Source organism: Poecile atricapillus, chromosome Z (assembly GCF_030490865.1).
Source record: "Poecile atricapillus isolate bPoeAtr1 chromosome Z, bPoeAtr1.hap1, whole genome shotgun sequence".
Taxonomy (NCBI): Eukaryota; Metazoa; Chordata; class Aves; order Passeriformes; family Paridae; genus Poecile; species Poecile atricapillus.
In genome coordinates this window covers 122,192,967-122,215,675 of record NC_081289.1, presented here as the reverse complement: position 1 = coordinate 122,215,675, position 22,709 = coordinate 122,192,967, and the positions used below count along the sequence as shown (strand labels likewise).

The 22,709-nt window shown below is 39.1% G+C and overlaps 1 protein-coding gene across 9 annotated transcripts in view; it reads right to left on the bottom strand.

Moving 5' to 3' along the window:
• PDE8B (phosphodiesterase 8B) overlaps nt 1-22,709 on the bottom strand; it is a 72,658-nt gene that overhangs the window by 15,714 nt on the left and 34,235 nt on the right. For 4 of the 9 annotated variants that reach the window (XM_058865229.1, XM_058865235.1, XM_058865228.1 and 1 more), the window contains 9 exons: nt 20,268-20,458; nt 18,910-18,969; nt 16,904-16,961; nt 12,689-12,777; nt 9,885-9,963; nt 9,267-9,407; nt 7,816-7,904; nt 7,342-7,402; nt 1,025-1,076 (listed from right to left, as the gene is read on the bottom strand). In XM_058865229.1, the coding sequence (XP_058721212.1) occupies nt 1,025-1,076; nt 7,342-7,402; nt 7,816-7,904; nt 9,267-9,407; nt 9,885-9,963; nt 12,689-12,777; nt 16,904-16,961; nt 18,910-18,969; nt 20,268-20,458 (820 nt within the window). The remainder of the gene's footprint in view (nt 1-1,024; nt 1,077-7,341; nt 7,403-7,815; nt 7,905-9,266; nt 9,408-9,884; nt 9,964-12,688; nt 12,778-16,903; nt 16,962-18,909; nt 18,970-20,267; nt 20,459-22,709) is intronic. The other 5 variants (XM_058865237.1, XM_058865236.1, XM_058865230.1 and 2 more) reach the window with 4 other exon arrangements.

Below are 22,709 nucleotides of genomic sequence, written 5' to 3'. Positions count from 1 at the left end.
GCAAATGGTTTAACATACCGTGGATCAATTCTGGTGGCAACAGTGGGAATGAGAGCAGCTAATTTGATATTGTCTCTTCTTCCCCTGGCCCATTGTTATTTGGCATCACAAAGCTGTCAGATGTTTGTTTGTATGTATGCTTGTATGTATGCTTAGGCACCTTGAAAGAACAGGGGATGTCAAGCAGTCATGTCCCATGCTTTTAGTATGTTATATTCTCCCATGTGAAAACCAGAAGCTGCCTGAAGTTGCACAGCAATGTTGTCTCACCTTTTGTAGCAGGAAAGGCCTAGAAGGTAACAAGGTATGAGAACCTTTTCACCCATAATTATAAGACATCAGTCTGGCTGAGACCACTTGAGTCACAAGCTTAAAATTCACCTGAAGTACCTCCTTCTTCAGGGGAAAGTGGTATTCCAAACACTACATAGCATTGGAGGAAGGGATTATTCCATTGTGCTCCACACTTCTAGTCAAAAGCTCTCTGCAAAGTTCAAGGAGGGCTGGAGTGTGCTGTCTGTGAGTAAGCAAATCTACCTGAGACAGAAGACAAGGTTTGCAGACATGCTGCAGCAACTCTGTGTTGACTGGAACTGAATTTCTCAGGCTCGGACACCTCAGACAACTCTCTTAACCTGCACTGGGGCCAAACCAATGGCCTGCTGGTCTTAAACTTGGAAACACTGTGGCAGGTATGCTGGCACGAATCAGCACATTCCACATGTCAAACACAAAGAGGTGTCAAGGAACACCAGCTGCAGGATCAAACACAGTGTTTTTATACAACAAAGAGCAATGCATCTGAACTGCAAATGCACAGCAAGAGATCTGCACAGGAGACTCAATTATTGATGATTACAAGTGCAGTTCATGGCGTGGTATCAGAGGCAGCTGGCATCTGTCCTTGGCCATCAGCTCTAACCACTGACCAGATAGGGAGAAGAGACAACAATTCATACCACCAGAGAACCCCGACACAACCTCTGGCCCAGTGGGATGTAGAGGTAAATGGTAATATTCTAACCTGATTGGGAATTGTCTCCTGTGTACTTATCCTCACGGTGACTCTTGTATAGCTGGAGATAAAATACATGTGTAAGAAAAAAGAATACAAAAAAACTTTAAAACAGGCTCCATTCAACACTGTCCATATCCAGCATTTTCCATTCAGCTATTTAAAAAGAAATGTTTGGCAAAGACTCTTCTTCAGGTGTAATTAGATGTAGAGAAATAATATGAAAGCAAACAGATATGCCATGCAGATAATCACAGATACAAGTGCTTTCATGTACTGAATTCCTCTTTAATACCTGTGTTTACAAGAGAACTGATATTCATTTAGGTGGTGTTTTAAGTGCAAATTGCATATGAACCTGAAATAAATAAAAAATATAATATATAATAAATACTAATATATAAATAATATATAATAAATAAAAATATAATCATTTTCTTAGAACTTTTGAAGCTAATTTTGAATGGATCCTTTCATGAGTCACTGATAAACTGGACTTCAAGAAACTCAGTTATAAAAACTACTCTCCAGAAAATAAGAGATAGAGGTAGATGTCATTCATCAGACCTTTATTTTCAAATAGTTTTTAATCATTCTCATGAATGAAGAATTAAACATGAAATTTTAGTTCTTTGTGCTTCTGAAACATCTTGGGTATCTCCAACAGTAGGTATTTCAAGATTTCTTAGAAATTAGATAGGATATTTCCATATATTAAAATTTACAGCCTTTGCTTGGTTTGCAGTAACTCAAATGAAATGTTCCTCTGCTTTTTCATTCAAAAATACCGTCCAGTTCATGACAGTTTAATACCTGCTAATCACCTCACCCCTTTCCTTTGTTATGTGATAAGAATAGTCTTTTGCTGATAATAGGAAAACTGTCCAGAGATGGCAGTTCCTCAAGTTATCCCTTGAAAACTGGTGTGTGGTGTATTTAAGTATAGCTAACAGAGTCACAGAGAAAGACTAGAAATAATGCAGTACTTTTTTTACTGCGGTCACTAGAGAAGATACACTTACCCTCTTATTTCAGATGAATAATTGTCAGTACTTGACACTGTAATTACACATTATTCAGTACACTTAATATTTAGGAATCCATTACTGTCATATGCTGACTGGTTCCTCTGACCAAATCCATCACCTGCCTCTAGCAAAGCACTAGATTGCATGGAAGCATGAAATCCAGGGTTGCAACCTGTCAGTTAAAAGGGGAGTACAACAAGGTTGTACTTGTGTGCTCTTAGTGTCTGTATCAGTTTGTGACAGTGCATGCTGCAGGGTCCCTATGAGGATTATTCAGGGAAAAAAGGAAAGGAATTATACAAATTCTCTTTTCTGTTATTCTTGCACACCTTTTGTTTTTTTCTTTCTGCTGTCGGGGGGAGACAGGTAAAAAGGGTGAAAGGAAAAGAGAAGAAAATGGAAAGGAATAAAAACCCACAAAATATAGGCACGGCTTTTTGTAATTAATTAAAAAAACAAGAAAGGGAAACCCTTTGCTCATGCTCCATATAAATCTTGTTCAGGGGAGTGTAAGAACTGACTCTTCATCCAAAAAAAAAATTCAAAGTTTGAACACCTCTCTTGTAACCGCATAGAAACTCTCAGAGAAATAATTTCAACCAAACAGAGTAAGATTAAGGAAATCTCATCAAATACAGTACAGTGAGACAAGGCATCAGAACTGCTTATTCTGGCCTCATCGTGGAGCTTCTCTCAAAGCCAATGATATCTCTGTCTACTGCACAACTGGCAGAAACATAGGCATAGTCCTCCAAGTGCTTTACTAAAAAAATAAACCACATTTCTGTTCTGAATACTTCTCTTCCCCTTTTGCAGGCATATCCTGAAAGAGCCATGTAAGGTAAGTTATGAGGGCAGTTACACAGTTAATCTTGGGTCAATATGTTCTTGAAAGAAACAACACCTCTCTTGTAAATTTATGAATGTGAAAACTGGACTCTATCCTGCCAGGTCTCAAACTGACAATGGCAACATTAATAATTACCTAGGTTCAGCACATGGGAATAGTCACATGAAAGTCAATTCCCATTCATAAATCTTCACTGTAAGAATGCTTAATGCTTTTTTAGATATTTTTTTCCCCTATGCGTAAATGTAACATGCTAGATTTTTCTATGTGATAAATCTGGCACAGAAATACATGAAGGTTCTGGTGGTCTCTGATATCCCTTACAGAGGCTGTTGGTACTGGCAAAAAACACATAAACATTTTTTAAGGTGAAACTGTATAATGACATAAGGATGTTTTGAAGTCAACATATACTGTTTGAATGCTGAGATTAAGCTGTTTAAAATTATGTTGATGCAGTAAAACATTAGACATTTGCATCAAAATTTGAATTACGACAGCTTTTACTGCTCTGTAAAGTAAGTAAATATTTAATTTTATTTCCTTTTATTCTTCCATAAAGATTTACCTGCGGCTTGAAAAGGAACCTGATTTTTTTAGTATAAGGAAAAGTTCTACTGCTGCAAGTATTAAGGCATGGATATTAGGAAAACTGCATTGTCCAGGATCTCTTACAGGCATGAGATATTTCCGTGACAGAAGTGAAACAGAACAATTACATAGTTCTGTCAGATACACCTTGTTTTTTTCCCCAAGGGACCTTAAATCTCCACAGACCCTACTTTCTGTTAGGCTGCAGTCTTTAACTTTTGCGGCAGACTTCTGTATCTGTGGAGAACCTTTTGAAGACCATATTCCCTGGGATCACCAAGTGTGTATATCTCCCAGGTCTAATAGTGCTTAATTTGCCAGTAGCTTCTCATGAACCACTACTAAAAAGACAGGAATAGATGGTACTTTCCAGCAGTACAGGAGAATGTGGATGTCACCTCATGCACAAGTCCTGAAATAGTATTTGTTTCTTAACTTCCCATTTTCTCACTAACAAGGAGAGGTTTATGGGGCATGTGGAGTTCAAGGGCAGCCTGGGCTGCAGCAATCATGAAATGGAGGAGTACAAGATCCTCAGGGCATTGATGAGGGTACACAGTAAACTCACTACCGTGGACCTCAGGAGAGCAGACTTGGGCCTTTTCAGGAACCTCCTTGCTAGAGTACCATAGAATAAAGCCCTGGAGGGAAGAGGGGCCCAAGAAACCTGGTTAATATTCAAGGATCACCTCTTCTGAGTTCAGGAGTGATACTTCACAAGAAGGAGAAGTCAGACAGAAATGCCAGGAGGCTTGTTTGGATGAACAAAGAACTTGTTGAGAAACTCAAACAAAAGAAGGAGGCCTACAGATAGTGGAAGCAAGGATTGGTAGCCTGGGAGTACAGAGAATGTCTGAAGAGCCAGAGATCATGTTAGGAAAGCTAAAGCCTGGTAAAATTAAATCTGGTCAGGGACATAAAGGAAAGCTTCTATAGGTACCTTGGTGAGTTAAAGAAAGATTAGGGAAAATGTGGTCCCCCTCTGGAAGGAAACAAGTGATATGGTTACCTGGGACACATAGAAGGCTGAGGTACTCTCTGACTGTTTTGCCTTGGTCTTCACTGGCAAGTGTGCCAGCTGCACACACTGCCTGAGTCACAGGAGGTAAAGGTAGGGACTGGGAAAATGAAAACCACACACTATAGGAGAAGATGAGATTTGGGAGCATCCAAGGAACTTGAAGGTGCACAAGATCACAGGAGCTGATCAGCATTTGTGAGTCCTGAAGGAGTTGGTGGAGGAAGTAGCTAAGCCACTATCCATCAGATTTCAGAAGTCATGGCAGTCCAGTGAAATTTCCAGTGATTGGAAATGGAGAAACTTACTTAACTGTCATTTCTAAAGATCAAAAAATAAAAAGGAAAACCCTGGGAACGACAAGCCAGTCTCATCTCTGTGCCCTGCAATTCATGGAGCAGATTCCCCTGGAAACTCTGCTAAGGCAGATGGAAAATAAGGAGATAACCAGCGACAACAAGCACAGCTTCACTAGGGGCAAATCATGTCTAACATATTGGCCTCCTATGATGGGTGGATAAGGGAATGTTATGTAACTGGACCTGTACAAAGCATTTGATGCTTCCATGCACACCCTTGACTATAGAGTGGAGAGACCTGGATTTGACAGGTGGACCACTCAGTGGATAAGGAATTGCCTGAATGGTCCTGCTCAAAGAGTTGAGGCCAATGGCCAGGAGTCCGGTGGAGAGGAGTGATGAGTGGTGCTCCTCAGGGGTCTGCACTGGGGCCAGTATTATGTAACATCTTTGTCAGGGACACAGACAGTGGGATCAGGTGCACCGTCAGCAGCTTGGCTGATGGCACCAAGCTTTGTGTTGTCATGAGGGGCCGCAACACGTGGGAGGTGCCTCCAGTGTAAGACACGAACCTGCTGGAGCAGATCCAGAGAAGGGCCTGATCAGAGAGCTGTAGCATCACTGTTATGTGAAAAGGATGAGAAAGTTGGGGTTGTTCAGTCTGAAGAAGAGAAGGTCTGAGAGGTCTTTTAGTACTTTCCAATACTTAAAGGGGCCTACAAGAAAATGAGAGGAAATTTTACAAGGGTGTGTAGTGATAGGACAAGGGTGAGTGGTTTTAAAATGAAAGAGGGTAGGTTTAATCTAGCTATAAGGAAGAAATTCTTTACTGTGAGGGTAGTGAGATACTGGAACAGGTTTCCCAGAGGAGTTGTGGATGCCCTGTCCCTAGAAATTGCAGGCCAGGTTGGGTGGGGCTTTGAACAATCTGGCCTACTAGAAAGTGATCCTGCCTGTGACAAGGGGGTTGGAGCTAGGTGATCTTTAAGGTGCCTTTCCAGGCAAATCAATCTATGATTCTACGTTTCTTACTGGTTTAAGCAGTCCAGTCTACACGGCGAAGAAGAACAGAAGAAAAGGACTTTTTTTTTTTATATTCCTACTGCTGTTTTTGACATATGGGTTCAAGTCTGTAGTATTTACTATCTTGCATTAAGAATATCACATATATATCTCCCTGTACTAGTCTTTCAGCTGTGTGTATAATATAGAAAAAAATATCAGATTATGTCTTACTTTCAAATCAACATTGAAGCAGCTATAAATGAAATAACAGTTATGATGTTTAAACAGGGAATTAAAAAGAAATACATGTAACTTTATCACTGTTTTTAGTATAAAACTGTTGCACTCTAGTCTGAGCAGTTGATTGTAAATGATACTTTGCAGCTAATACTAAGATACGTGTTTCAGTTCAAAGATGAAGTCAGTTTAAAATACTGTGAGTCTTAATTTTCAGTGATAGACATTCAGAGTTCTTCTAAGAATTATGAAGAGTTCTCCTTGATTTGTTACTACCTACCTCCACAAAAGCTTGTGCAAGGAGGATGGTTTCAACAGTCAAATGTTACCACTTACGGAATTCTTTTAGCAGTGGTGGTTTTCCAATAATGTGTTAATATTCAGCATTCTACTCAAGAAGGGGCAACTAGGCATACTAGTGACTTTCTAAATACTTTTCCTACCTAAGTGTCTTTACCTGCATCACAGGAAAAAGAACATAAAATTCTAAATAAAACAAGATACATAACTCCTCCCCGAAACAACATGGAAACATATCCTATTTCTGGAGCACATGCTTGGTCTAAAATATTTTCAGTCACTTCCTATGCTTTCCACTTTCTATCCCACCCCTAGAGACCACATGCCAAAGACAGGTTTCACTCCTTTGCTCACAGAAGTCCAGACTTTACAGGACAATGTATGTGATAGGACTCAGACACTGTCAGAGGGAGGAAACCAGGACAAGATGACAGCAAACAGCTCCCCACACCATCAGGTTTATTGCAGGAGCAGTTTTTGTGGATCTATGTCTGGACTGCAAAGACCCAGCTCTGCCACCACTGCTGGTTTACTCGGGTCATGGCATGAGTTGCATCCTTCCACAGCACCTGTTCTGGCAGGTGTGCGAAGTCTCAGGGCCAGCATGAGGACTACACTTCATTTAAGTAAGTACCACACATTGTCAAACCTTGGGACCACTGAGCATAGGTCATTAATTGGCAAAAGTACACCAGATCAGACTGGCAGAACAGCTCTGCAGAAAAGGCCTGAACTCCTTTTGAACTGTGGTCTGTGTTGCTCAACAGTATCATGGATTCAACTGTCATATCCATGCTCCAGAAAATAAATGATGATCTTCCTCTACTCAGGGGTCCTATAAATGGAGACGAATGCATGCAAATGTTGAAGTTTTCTTGCTTGCTCCAACAGTGAAAATCTCATTGACAATACAGGTCACATCTTCTTGGAAAAATTTATAAGCCAAAAAATATCAGTTCAAAAGCTATGAAAATTATCACATGAAAGAAACACAATACCTGTCTGTTGTTTTCATTGGTACAATGCAGTCTTTTGAGGGACACAAAGTGTCTTATTTTCCTAGCAACAAAAATAATCACTTGTTACCACATCAAATTAAAAAGAGAGAAGTGAAGTGATACATGACTATTTTCTAAAGGAGAGATCTCCAAGCCCTCAGGGAAGCAGATACCAAGCCCAACACCAGCAAGGCAACTGGGTGATAAGCACTCCTTCAGCATAACATGAGGCTTTTGTCCCACAACACCTGATCCTTCTGTTGGTCCAGGAATTCTCCTGCACATCTGGGGGCTGAATTTGGTAATGTGTCCGTTCTGAACTGTGAAGGTGGGAACACGTACAAGCACACACACAAACACAGGGGTTGCCCAGTTGCTAAATACATGGAGGTTCATGTCAAACTTACAGATGCAGATAGCAGAGAGAAGGCCCTAAAACCCAGAAAGCAATTATGTTCCGCACAAGTTAGTTACCCTCCTTGACCGACCACAGGTGTTATCTTCACATGCTGCTGGATACTGTCTCCTGATTTTCTTCTTGCGTAGTAAACTCCTTGCCATTCCTAAAAAACCACAAAAAACAGAGACAGCATCTGAGCATACATAGCTTGCAGTCAAATGTTTTTTTATTCCTGCATAGACCTTATGTACTAAATGATTATTTTTATTTCATGGTTGTCTTTTTAAAAATTGTATAAAATTAATATAGTCTTAAGTATAATACAGAGAGAGAGAGAGAGAGCAGCAGCTATTCACCCAATGGAGAGCTGCACCTTTTACTAACATAAGGACAGTATAATTATGTTCCTCTTGGGAGAAAGTGTTTTTTACAAGCAAATTTAGGTATAATTTATTTACAGACATGACAAACATTATTGCTAGGTGCCACCATAAAGAGCAGTGGCTACAACACATCCATATGATATCCCTTGGCACCAGAAGAAATGAGCTCTGTGTCAAGCACCATTCAGCTTTGAAGTTGTCAGTTGTCATGCAACATATAGGCTACAGTTCAGAAGTCCTTGATGTAAAGATGTCCTTCAACTAACCTCAAAGAGGAAAGATCTTAAGGAGGGAACTACCTGGCAGCAGGGTAGGATGAAGTTGGAAAATGGGTAGACGATACCTTTGAGCAGGCAGTGCTAGCTTCTCGGCAGCCCATATAAATGAGGAGGAGCACCGCAGAAGTGGCCTGTAGGTATTGCTAATGAACCAAAGTGAACCTGCAAGCAACTCCAGTGACTCACGAAACTCAGATCATTGATGGATGTTACATGAAAGTTCAAGAACTCCCCAAAGGTCTTGAAGCGGAACGTGAGACAGGGCAGGGCGACAGGTACTTTTGCAACCCAGGGAAGATGGGATAAGAGACTGTTGCATGTATTTGGGGAACATGTATTGCCAGGCCCATCACTGCAAGGACAGGAGTTCTCAGTGCACTGCAGATATTCTAAAGGTAATTTTTAGGTAAACAATTGGCACCCCACAGTGTGCCAATACATTTTGGTGCTTTAAGTAAGCAGTCAGTGAAGGCTCTGCTGTTTGACGGAAGTTACACATTTTGATAGGGTGATTCAGCCACACGAGGGACTGACTGAGGGACAAATTGTTACATTCCAACTGACAAAAGCTCCATGGGTTCTAAGCAAAACAGAAACACAGAAAACATTCTGATACTGCTGATACTGATTTTAACCCGGCAAATCAGCAGGAGTTCAGTCAGGTCCTAAAAGCAAAGCTAATGAAATCTGTAGTCACTTGTCTGTGGCATGGGCTGTTGTGCTTAGACATCTGAGAAACAGAATTCTGGTCTTGTATGTGTACTCATCAAGAACACATCTTGTGCTCTTGAACTTACAGCAATAAAAAACAAATCAGAATAGAACTCCATAGCAATTTCACATGACTTTGTTTTATTTGCTTACCTTTCCTTTTTTAATAAATGCGTTTATGTTGTCCAAAAGATCTGCAGAGTTTTTATCACTTTTAGGTAGTTCAGTGAGCTCCTTGCCAATAAGTTCTCCCTTGCAGTACCCCATCATCCGTTCAAAGGCTGGATTAACATACTGCAGAAACAAAAGTACATTAGCACAATATCAAAAAGAACTTATTTAAAAGCTAGTAAGTTATATATGAGTATCAAAGTGTGACAAGTTGTATCCTAAAGCCACAACCACACACCCCTCCAATTCAGTGTTTCTCATATAAAAATACTGTGTAATGGTGAAACATTTTATTCAAGAGGCTGAACAGAGAAGGCAGTATGTAAAATATCAGAAATAACTGAAAGAGAACTAATGCAGGTTTTACCAGAAACAACTGGTTTACTGAAAACTACCATCTAAATGAAGTTACAGAAGGAAGTCTTAAAAATTCAGCAGGTATCAGTGTGCAGCAACCAGAAATTAAGCAGTTCTTTGCACAAGGCTTTCTCATGGGCAACAAAACTAAAATACTGATACAAAACAGGAACTACTGAGCCAAGATCTCTTTGGAGTTCCTCTTTTCAAATTCAATAAAATAGTTAACATTTTCCCCCCTACCTGAATGACATGATCTTCACTGGTTATTTCTACGGCTTCCTGACAGTGGTCTAATGCCGTAAACACTGCATTACAAGCCCTGAAAGCAGCAAATGATTACACATTAGTTTTTGTGTTAGAACATTTTGTTCACTATAAATACGTGATTAAATTGTACTTATTGATAGATGAACCACAAAGTAGCAGTTGTTTTGACTAGAGCATGCTGCTATCTTTATTATGACTTCTTTAGAACATTCAGCCTCAGACATCCCTGTTGTTAACGTGCTTTTACTGCAGATTACATTGTAAAAGTGCTTATAGGTACTGCTGCATCTTAATAGTATGCTTGTATCTACACACATGTTCTGAACAGCAGGAACTAACAATTAGCAGCAAAAATAACACATTACTATTACATCAGAAAGTTTTGTGATCATTAAAGATCAGGAACACAAAAACCGTGACAGCAGATATATACAATATAATATAAAATATATACAAAGTTTTCAATGGAGCAAATAGATTGGCACTATCGAAGAAATCGTAATACAACACAGTTGAAGGAAACAATTCAAGCCATCTCAGAGTTCTAGTCCAGAAAATACCAATTTTCATTCTTCCAAGTAATAATGCAGTGACTTAATTTCCATACATCCTGATCATTCAGGATGATCTTTGTTATCCATTTTCTTTCAGGGCTATCCTTGAACTAATGCAGGAAAACAAAAGCCTTACCTTCTTGTTACAGAATTCAAATTGCTTACATTATGAATTACACAGGATGGCTTTAACGTTAATATAGATTAAAACTAGGGGAAAATGTATGGCATTAACATTAATATAGGCTTCTAACACTAGGGAAGAATGTGTATCTCATAGAATCATAGGATTATTTGGGTTGGAATGGACTTGAAGATCATGTAGTTCCAAGACCCTACCATGGCCCAGAAGAGAATACTAGAAGAAACAATTCAGGCATACTTGCTTTGATAAGATGTCAGTATCTCATCTTTGATTTCATCTAAAGACAAACTAATTACCTTCTATATAACTCTCATTGCAGGGAGCAAAAATGTACCATGCATAAACATTCCTGTACACAGTTATTGCCTAAAAGGAATATCTTGATTCCAGGCTGCATAGTAGGGTTTGAATTAGTACCCCTGACTGGAGAAATAAGAAATACAAGATATTGTTACTTCTGCTTATTGTGGAAGTAACTCAAAACAAAGTAGGATACACAAAGAGACATACACAGAAACACAGATATGCAGTCATGTGATGAAGATTTGTAGGAAAGAAGTGTTTTATACAGAAGATGACAGAAGTGTTTCTGTTCATATAATAAAAGGGGCTTGGACTGTAATTTTATATGTGGTTTTCTAGCAATTCAAGCTGGTTCCCAAGTGTGATTTTGTGCTGTGTGAAGGAACTAATTTGTCTCAGTGGTAGATACCTGTCTGGTGCTAACAAATGTAATTACATAGACTTTCTGTAAGAAAATACACAGATATGTTTGCACTATTCAAGCCTTAGTATTTTCATTTGATCTGACTAGCAAGCCAGTAAAACTACAAGTTTAAATGGCCCATATCCCCTTTAATTAGCACAAAATTAGCACACAGATGTCCAAACAAGTTTCAAACCAGAACCAGCTATGTGGAAAGGCAGAGTCTGTGCTAGGAATGGAAAGCTACTTCTGACCACTGACATGAGCTCATCTACAGCTCTCTGGGGCTGGTGCTACTTTTTCACCACATTTCTCCTGTGTCTGAAAGTGTGCCATATGCTGTGTTCAATTCTCTCAACTAACTTTCTGCATTCTCTTCCCTTTTGCTTTTACAAAGCTGTCTAGAAGACCTGCAAATCAGCAACAAGCAGCACAGACATGCAGTGCAGCACTCTTTCCCCCACTTAATTAAAACACACAAATGAAAAAAAAAAAAAAAAATTATACCTGAATGCCATAACCAGTATCAGTTATGATTAGTTTTTAATGGCACTGCCTAATAAGATAGAGGTAAGGGGAAGACACTCCTGCTGAGTTTTGGAAAACAACTATTAAAATTGTATAAACAAAAATTCAATTTCTTTCACTGAAATTTTATTGTAATTGCAGTTTGAATGTATGAATATGCAATCACTCAAAATGTGAAGTCACTTTGGTATCAGTTTGCAAAGAAAATATTAGAAAAAATCAACTTCTTAAACAGAGACACTGAAACCTGTAGAGAAGTGATAGTGTATTCTGTAGATGGAACTGAAATTAATTTATGCCACAGAGAGAACAGCCCCTTCTCTGCATTTCTTTCCTATAGTTTCATATGATTGCATTGGAAAAATATCTACATGCATGCAAAAGCGCCTATATTAAATACAGAATTAGTCACATTAAAGAAAAAAGTGCATTTGGGAATGAATATCATTTAACTTCTCACTAACATATAAAACTGTGCTCCTGGCCTGCCAAGTCTTGGCCAAGCAAGAAATGAAAACATAGAGCTGAATAAAGATTGCATTAATTTCAAGCCTTTGAATATGAAAGCTCAGACACATGAGATCAAGGATGACTTTGTAAAGTTTTACCATCAAGTAAATTTGCAGACCACACCTACACTGACCAAGATTTCTCAGGGTACCAGTTACTAAAGTGCTGAGTTTGTCCTTTACAAAATAGAGTGAGGAAATACAAAGTGTAGTGTATCAGGTGTCATACAGATGCAAGGTGCACATATGTGTAACTGGGAAGAAGCAGAAAGTAACATGATACAATTATTTAGACCAAGAGATTGATGTTTGCAGATTCTCACACTTCTACGTACCGTAATTTGAACTGAGATCGCACTTCCCCATGTTCTATTTGTACCAATTCATTGTAACAAGCAGTTACGCTGGTATTCTCCATGAATTGCTGGAAGACAAATTAAGAGTGCATGAAAATAGGCTGGAATAGTTTTAAACTGTTATTTCTGTTTATGCATCTAAAACTTGTACTTTTTAAAGAGAGCTGGCATGAAGCCCACAAGGGTGATTAAGCACCTCTGCTGTGAGACAGGCCAAGAGAGCTGGGACTTTTCAGCCTGAAAAGGAGAACGCTGAAGTGGAGAACATACAAGGTATATAAATATCTGAAGGGAGACTGTAAGAAGACAGAGCCAGCGTCTTTCCAGTGGTGGCCAGTGACAGGAGCAGAAGCAATAGGTACAAACAGAAGCAAAGGAGTTTCAGGCAGCCTGAACATGAGGGAACAATGTTTTTTACTGTGAGGGTGACAGAGAGTGACGGTGTGACAGAGGATGACAGTGTGTGCAGAGGTTGCCCAGAGAGGATGCAGGGAGGGAGGGAGGCAGGGAGGCAGGGAGGGAGGGAGGGAGGCAGGGAGGGAGGGAGGGAGGCAGGGAGGCAGGGAGGGAGGGAGGGAGGCAGGGAGGGAGGGAGGCAGGGAGGCAGGGAGGGAGGGAGGGAGGCAGGGAGGGAGGGAGGGAGGGAGGGAGGCAGGCAGGCAGGCAGGCGGGAAGGAAGCGCGGCAGGCAGGCAGGGAGGCAGGAAGACAGGGAGGGACGGAGGGAGGGAGGAAGGATGGATATTTGGCATTTGTTTCCAAGCAAATACTGCAGCTAAGGCTCCAAAAATGAAATAACTTTGCTTCACGAGTAATCTCATTGAGCTGTCACTCTGAATTCAGAAGTGCACGCAAGTATATAAAGTAAGAAGCATCTTACTATGGTGAAAAAATTTTTTACTTCCAGACGAGAGAATGTTCTCTCTCTGTTAGGTCTGAAAGGTCTTGTGCTTGGTCCTGCTGAAATCAGAAATTTTATGTTGCTACAAAACAAGTAGATTCTCTGGCTTCAATTAAAGTTTATTGATCAATCACATGCACTGACTTTTGTTATCATAGGAAATGCCCTGTGTTGTCACTAGTTCTCACAGCACAGCTGCATGCACAGTCCAGAGTAGCATGCAAACCTCCAAAGAATAGCTTTTAAGAAAACTGCTTTTGCCATGGATGAAACTGTGTTTTGGAGACTAGTGCCTCAATTCCAAATTGTGAGCAAAACGTAAAAAAAATAAAATTAAAAACAACTGATGGAATGGGTCTGTTCCACTCTTTAATGCTGAGATCTTAAAATACTTCTGTAATCTTCACTTCACACACTACAGAATGCATAGGAAAACAAAAGGTACAGTATCAAGCTGGCAGAAGCAAAGCTGCAAACAATGTTGTGTGTTTGTATATCAAACTGCTTGCAAACAAACTTCTCTTCTGCAGCAGTTTAGACTTAGATTTTTAGTTTTAGGGTGCCTTTTAAATATTCAAATACATTTGTGCTAAATTTAAAACAATAAGAACAAATCTATCAATAATATAAAATTTATCCATCATGGCAACCTATTTTATGGAAATAGACTTACTAGAATATACTAAGGCTCTTTATAAACTTAATTTTATAGTAGTGCATTTTACTGAAAAAATTTAAGTGCTGCTGTTCACAGACAAGACTTTTGGCACAAATCTTTTGCTAGGAATCAAGAATTGCAGCTTATCTAAGTGGTGCTAACTGTGCTCTTAACTGTTGTATAGTCTTCTGCAGATGTACAGAATTGCTTTATCTAAGTTCATAGTGCTAATGCTGGTCATTCGCTGGCTGACTTAAAACTGAGAAATCAACTGGGACATGAAAATAGAAGAAAACATTTCTTTTTCTAATCTGTGCTTCTAATGTGACACAAGAGTGAGAAGATCTCTGAACTCTCAGATATTAGAAGGCAGACAAAACAATTTCTTTTTAAAAAGTTTTGTATTTATGCAGTACATTTTGATTTAAATAACACATACTCTTAAATTATTTTTTACTTCATTATGATGGGATTCCACTGTTTTTCTATACAGAACTTAGTACAAGCCACAAGAGCTATAAGCTAGCAGGAATGCACCCTTCTTTTGGCTTAGCAATAAGTTTTCATATTAAAGACTTCTTTTCTTCCAATCCAGAAAGTTTTAATAGTATCTGCTCAATGCGAATCAACATTTGTTTAGGAAAAGAAGTTCAAAATACAAGACTAGGTTGTAACTCCGTAACTGCAAACATTAAGATCTCCTGTTTGCTGATTTAAATCATAAAATCAGTCAGGAAGTTAAATCACTTATTCAAACTAGCCCATCCTAAGTAGGCCACCACTCTTAGATTTATGAGGCTGAGAGGAAAAAAAAAAATCAGCATAATTAATGTACTGGATTAGCAACAGCATTAATACACAAACACAAAAGCTGTTGATGATATAGAGGGAAAATTAGATGTAATAAAATAGACTTTTTTGAGAAGAAGGAAGAAAAACCAGAAATAAGTCAGCATAAAGAAAAACTTACGATTTAAACAGGTACAATTTTCCAAAAAGGAATTTTCATTTTTGCTGCTGAGGAGAGACTCCCCACAAATTCCACATCTCTGTTTTAAGAAGGGTATTTTTAAATCTTTGTGTGGTAATGGATTAAGTCCCTAGGGATCCCCATCCAAGCAAAAATAATTCCTATGTCCACCACAGAGCAAAAATTAAAACTTTGACATCAGATGCATTTTAAAGTCTTGAAAATAATTCCAGTAGGGAATTATGACATGATGCAAGCTCTCTGATAAATTTGGGACAGCAAGAGAGAGTTGTTAAAGCAGCTGTCAGGTGCAAAAAGATTTTTCTTTCCAAGGCAGAGAGTACCACTGAGCCATGTCCCACAGCCACAGAGTCTCCTCTGACTTTATCCAGCACTACACCCACAGTTTTAATCTAGCTCACAGAACTCATTGCCCTGTGTTGTGTTCAGATGAAATACTAGACTTGAGAAGTAATAAACTTTGAAAAATATTAAAGTGAGAGAGGGAGAGAGGGAAAGAGACTACACTAATAAAGCACCAGCATTCTTGGGCTGACCTTTCTCTTAGACTCAGATTTCCAATTTTCAGAGCATCTAAGTGCTTCAGAAATGCTTTGGCTTCACAATATCCTTGCAGTAGAGGCAAGATTTTATACCTCTTTTTTTGGGAGATGATTTAAAAATGGTAATTTTGGTTCATGTTCTGCTGTATAAACAAACTTGGGCTGAATGTGAGTTAGCTCAGACACTGGACTCAGTATGAGCATAGAAGAATGAGATTTTGCCTTGGTTAATTCCATCTCTTCCCTGATTTTCCTTACTTTAGTTGATACTATATATATCAACTATACTATTGTTGATACTATCAACAATCAACTATATATACCAGTTATTATGTGTATATTTAAGAAAATATGCACAGTTAATTCTAACTCCACACGTGCTTCTTTTGCTCAAGTACACATCGTTCCTTATGAATGGCTAACTTAAAAAATGCAGCTGGTTTATTTCAGAGTAACATAAGATTAATATCCATCCAAAGCCACTCACACAAAGATCTGGAGAGAGTAAGTAACCTAGATTTTCAGAGCTGAGAACTTCTGCCTTTCTGCTGTTTCCTACAAAGCTCTTTGAGAAACAGTATGAACAGTTATCTTCCCTTCTGCTCCTTGTACAGGACTGTCTCTAACTCTGTACTGAGAAGAATTGGTGCAAACCAACATAACAGACCTAATGGGTGGAAAAAAATTCTTCTTCACATCACAAGCTGGACCAGGTTTGTAGTCCTTTTAGAAAAGAAATCCCAGCAGCCTGAGACACAGAGAGGGGTCTGGGTGATGAGTCAGCATGCTGTGATAATCAGAGTCCCCCACCCTTGTTTCTAAGTGCAGTCATAAACAAAACCCACCCACTAGCCAGCCAGACCATACAAAGCTAATCTCAGTACAGCTGCTATTCTGAAAGGACTAGCTAGATCACAGAACTTCTTGTTTCATATGCTTCTGGAATACACTCTTGAAAAGAAAACTAAATCAACTGCCACTGGTTTCTTAACAATAAATTTCTGACTGAAGAGGATGTGTAATTTTCAATTTGACGAAGCGGAAGTGTCTATAATTTATGAAGTTGCTATGTTTTCTGTATTACATAAGCAAATTATACATACCCTATCAAAGCCTGCATCAAGAAGGGGAAGAACAGAAGTCTCTTCTTGGTCAGCAGATCTACAAAACAAAATCACAGAACCACAGAAGTATTCAGGTTGGAAAACACTGTTAAGGTCATCAAGTTCAACCTTTAACCCAGCAGTGCTAAGCCCACCAGTGAACCACTTCCCAAGTGCCATATCCACAAAACTTTTATATACCCCCAGGGATGGTGATTCCACTGTCCTGGGCAACCTGTTCCAAAGCTTGCATCCCATTCAGGGAATACATTTTTCCTAATGCTCAGTGTAAACCTCTCTTGGCACAACCTGAAGCCATTTTCTCTTGTCAGATCCCTTGCTACTTGGGAGAAAAGGCAGACCCTCACCTGGACATAACCTCCTTTCAGGTACCTCTAGAGAAAGTACCTCAGGTACCTCTAGGTATCTGAAGCTCCTTTTCTCCAGTCTGCACAGTCCCAGCCCCCTCAGCTGTTCTTCACAGGACTTGTGCTCCCAACCCTTCACCAGCTCTGTTTCCCTTCCCTGAACTTCTGTTCAATGTCTTGTAGTGAAGAGCCCAGAGCTGAACACAGCACTCGAGGTGTGGCCTCACCAGTGCCCAGGACAGGGGGACAATCCCTGCCCTGCTCCTGCTGGCCACACCATTGCTGATCCAGGCCAGGATGCCATTGGCCTTCTTGGCCACCTGGGCACAGCCTGGCTCATGATCAGCTGCTGTCACCAGCACCCCCAGGTCCTTTCCAGCCACTCTGCCCCAGCCTGTGTCACTGCCTGGGGTTGTTGTGACCCCAGGGCAGGACCCAGCACTGGGCCTGGTTCAACCTCACACCATGGGCCTCAGCCCATGATCCAGCCTGTCCAGATCCCTCTGCAGAGACTGACTGCTCTCCAGCAGATCAATAACCCACACAGCTTGGTGTCATCTCTGAACTGACTGAGGCTACACTCAATCCCTTGTCCAGGCCATTGATACAGATATTAAGCAGGGCTGGTGTATTATTTACTATAAGGGGACACAACACTTGAGGATTAGATGGCATGAATCTGACATAGTTCTCTAAACAGAATGAACTCATGAGAAGTGTTTTTCCTTAAATTCATACATAAAATCACGCTGTTACAGAAGTTGATGCTACAGTCTTCTGTTATAGGTATTTGCAGTTTTTATATAGCTTGATAATTACTCCTACAGCAAAACTGACAGATCCTCCAAAGAAATCCTGTATCTCTTTACATACACAGAAGAGGATTACAAAAAAATGCATGAAGAAGATAAAAGACATTCTGTGGTATCCTATGAGAAATAATCTAAAAAAATTTATTAAGGTAAAGGTGAAGCTAAGTTGTAAAATCTTGTTCAGCAGAAAATTTAGCTGATTTTCAAATCTTGGTAGTAATAGTTTTCCTGCCACTCTATTTCCTAATATTTTAATTGATCTAGGAAATGAGTAAAAGTGGCAATGGATTCAGTAGTGTGCAGGAGTGCCAACAAGGGTATTTGAAGGTATTTGATAAATACATAAGTCAGTAAGAATTCTTCCTAAATGCATGGGTTATGAATTACTGAATAAGGGTTTAAGGACAATGTTCTGGTGAATTTAGCATCAATGGGATTGAAGTTTGCCCCATTACCCAGTTCAATGAACAATAATTTGTTATTTATCTAGTTATTTCCTTTAGAAAGTAATACACAGCTTTCTGGTTTGGGTTTGTATTTTCCTCCTCTCTTAGAAAAAACATGTATCTGTCTGACTTTCTTACTGCACAGCCCATCATGAAGGTGACAAGGGTAATACTAGTTGGCACTAAGGGGAAGTTATCAAACACTCAAATAAAACATCAAACATCATTAGCCCATTTCAGGTGAAAAATACTACATTTACTCTGTAGGACTTGCTAGTAAGATATTGTTAATTAATTAAATTACTTCAGTTAGATAACTGTGATAGATAAATAACTGTTCTTATAAAATAAAAAATCTTTCACAAACCAGTAATACTTACGTGCGTGGAACCACAGCAAGTATTACAGTATGCTCTGATAGCGCTGTGGCACGAATAGACCTGAGGAAACAAAAATTTCTCAGTTACACTGAATGCTTTCTCAATATTGTTCTGAGTACTTTCACTGAAAATATAAATGAAAGTCAGGACTGAAAGACACCACTGAGGCTAGACAATACAATAGTGCACTGCCAAACCTAACTATGCCCATTTAGACAAACCATTTTCATTTTGCCACCAGATTTCTCATTTTGCAGGTAAGAAGGCAAAAGCTCCAAAACCACAGAGTTCAAACATCAGCTTTTCAGACCCACTCTTATGACCTAGTGAAGGTTTCCCCTGTGTACTCAGCTTATCTGGGGCAGACTGCCCTGAATGTATGAGTTGGGAAAGGTCAGTCCACACAAAGCCTCTTCAACACCCTTGACTAATTTAAACAATAATCTCTACCCCCTCTCATATTTACCACTGTCCTTCTAGACATTGCAAAATTTTGTTTAGAGGGTGGGAAGTACTTTCAAGGCATGAAAGTAAGAAAAGTGGGCATAGCAAATTATAAAAGACTATAGTTTATTAAATACTGAATGAACAAGTTTTTATGTTGCATATTATTGAAAAACCAAAAAGGATATGACCAGCTATCAGAAGAACATTCCATTTGTGTTTTACTGGCCAATAGTCTGTTTTTTTCACTCATCACACTGTTCTGAATAAACAATTTTTATGTTTATCTGTTGGTCTTTTAGACTTAGACCAGTGTAAGTATTTGAGCATTAAAATGCCCCTTGTCATAAACATGGCAAATTTCAGTTCATGGCATACTAGAAGCACAGTATGGTGCAAAATGTATGCTTCAGCTGAAACAGTCTATTTTAGCAAAGGACCCCAACACTAAGCACTATCAATCTTAAAGCAGCTTTGACACAACCATGTGGACTGAAAGAGTGTCTTTTGTGAAGAACTGGCAGTGCCTGACCTTGTGGACAAACAAACATTCCTTTGAAGTCTGCAGCTTCAGATTTTGCTGCAGCAGTAATCCAGGGGAGAAGCAGCACCCAAAGCAGGGAATAGTTTCTCAACAGCTCTGGCTTATGCTCTGATAGGAGCCCCATGACCTAGACATAGTTCTACAATTCATCTTTGTCATAGTGTAGCTTTCATATTGTTATTCTCTTACAGATGTATGCAAACTTCCTGGCCTCAGACCCCAAACTTCCATTTTACTACAATTACAGGTGTTCATTTATTTTTGTTGTTTTTATCTTCCCCCCACTCCCCTTTTCTGGTTTAAAAGTAAGAGGTTTGGTTTCATACAATGTATTCTGAAGGTAAGAGAGGCATAAGGTGCTTTAGGTTACCTGCAGATATCTTCTGCATCCAAATATTTGGAGTTCCTGTGATCTATAACAATTATTTCCTGGTGTTTATCCAGGAAACATTCAAGCGCTGACTCCAGAGTCCAGGCAACATTGCACCTGTATCCTGCTCTGTCACAAGCCCACCAGAAACCATTGCTCTGGTTGTCTTCTTTTGCAAAGATCAGCAAAACCTGCAGGGGATGGAAAACAGCAGCACCCCATTAAGCACGTAAAGTAGTCCTCTGCATGGAGCAAGTCTTAACAAACACTTCTGCCCTTTGGAAGATTGAGTCTGCTTTAGAAGTGAGAGGCTTGAACCACGGGTTATAAAATCTTTCTTAATGGATACAGTGGTCATCAATAGATAATCAATAGTTAATTGTTTAAAACAAGGACTGGTATTTAGGACAAAACCAGCTTGCCACACAATGATTTTTTCCTAGCTCCTGTTCCAATTCAATCAGCAACCAGCCAGAGCATTCAAACATCACTGCCATCAGTCCATCCCAGCTACACACACTTTTGATTGTAATGAACTGTCTGAAATGCAACTGCCTTAATTATCCCTGAAGACATGGGCAAAAAATTAATGCCGTTTCATTTGTTCTTTCTTCTTTAATCACAAAAATTGGCATTAACCAATTTCATTACAAAGCTGAAAAGAATAACAGGCAAGTATGTATGTATGGAGAAAAAATATTATAATGTGAGAATTTTTTACCCAATAAATCATACCAAATGGTCCCTAAGCATATAAAGTAGTTTAGACAATTTCAATTGAGCACTTAAGGAATTGCTCACATAGATCAGGTAGTACTCAGGTGCCACCCTAAAGATCAAGGAGATGCTGTAGGAAGCCTGTTTGCAAGCTGACACAAAGAACAGAAGCTGAAAACAGCTATATTTCTGTGCCTCTCATGTAAAAAAAAAAGTGGTTTTCGGAGAGAATAAATTTTTCATCATCCTTTCCCCATAATGCACAATTTTTCAGCATCAAATTTATTTATCCAAGTCATGCAGACATTCTCCATTACAGCTGCACGTATTTACCACAGTGAAACTAACCATGCTACCCTGTGTGTCAGATGAAGAAAAGGGCTAATTGAGTGCAAATATGCTGTGAAAAAGAGGGCCTCAGAAAGTCAAACGTTTATCCACAGCTATTAAAATTGCACCAAAAGGCAGCAGCCAGAGACTAGTCATGTATAAAGCAAAATCCTGTTCATTTCAAAAATAAAAGTCATCCCCTGACTTTACTGAAACAACCTGTTCGAGAAAAATACGCAAAATTTTGCTCCAAATGCCTGTAGGAAAGGTCAATAACCTTTATCCAAGCTTGCTTTATGCAGCTGTAGTACATGAATTTCAACACCATCAGTCTAGAAGCTAGAAAAGGTGACAATAGCTTTCCTCTTACCTTTAGCTGTCTTATCTTTAGGATTGTTGAATTCTATACAATAAAAAAATTAATCATTGTAACTGACAGGACAACCAGTCAGAGCTCCATTAAACAATGGAAGAAAATCATATGCTCTGAATTTCTGTAAATATTAAGAAGGTAAAAGTTTCAATGCACTGGAATGTTTTTGATTGCAGTTATCATTACACAGATTTTGTCAGTTTACTGACACTTGACATCTAAAGTAACTGTTGTCACTCTTCCTAATCCCTGGGGATTTTTCCAGCCATCAAAGTGTTGGAAAGCATTGACGTGGCCTAGCGGCAGATTTTCTGATTCCTGAGTGAAGTCCGACTCTGATACAATCTTCTGTTTGGTTCCAACTGCCGTTAGTTTTATTCTGTTCCTATTTTGAAATGTTATGGGGAAAGAAAATCTGAGGGGGGCGGGGGTGGCGCATTTTTTGGAATCTTCCTTCTCTTAGCACTCCCAGTTTGGAAATAAAGGATGGCAAAATGCAATAATTTACCAGCTGTAAAATAATGGAGCTTAATTAAACCATCGAATCTCTCACTGGTAGTTAATTATCAGCATACAAATCCTTACAAGAAAGTTAACTTTAAAAGTTGTTTTGATGTATTACTACTATGCTTTCTCATTAACATTCACATGGAGCTTACTAAAAATCATCAAAACATAATGTAACTAGAGGTGTATTTAAACAATGCTGTCAAAGTCAAGGCAAAAATATAACAATCCATATAAACCAAATGATCAAGCAAATTCAATCTGTGCTCCTTAAAAAAAACTTCATGTAGTTTTTTGTGGGTTTTTTTTTTTTTTTCTGCATGATTTGCCAATATTACTGTAGAAAAATCATTTTACTCAATGTTGCCATAGTTTAGGAATACCAGTGACTTTCTTTATAGAGGTCTTTCCAATTTTGGTGATGTACTGAAATTTTTACTCTACTTCTAAGTATTTGCTTCACACAACCATTGCACACTTTGTTCCAAATTTATTATTCAAATACAGAAAAGGGA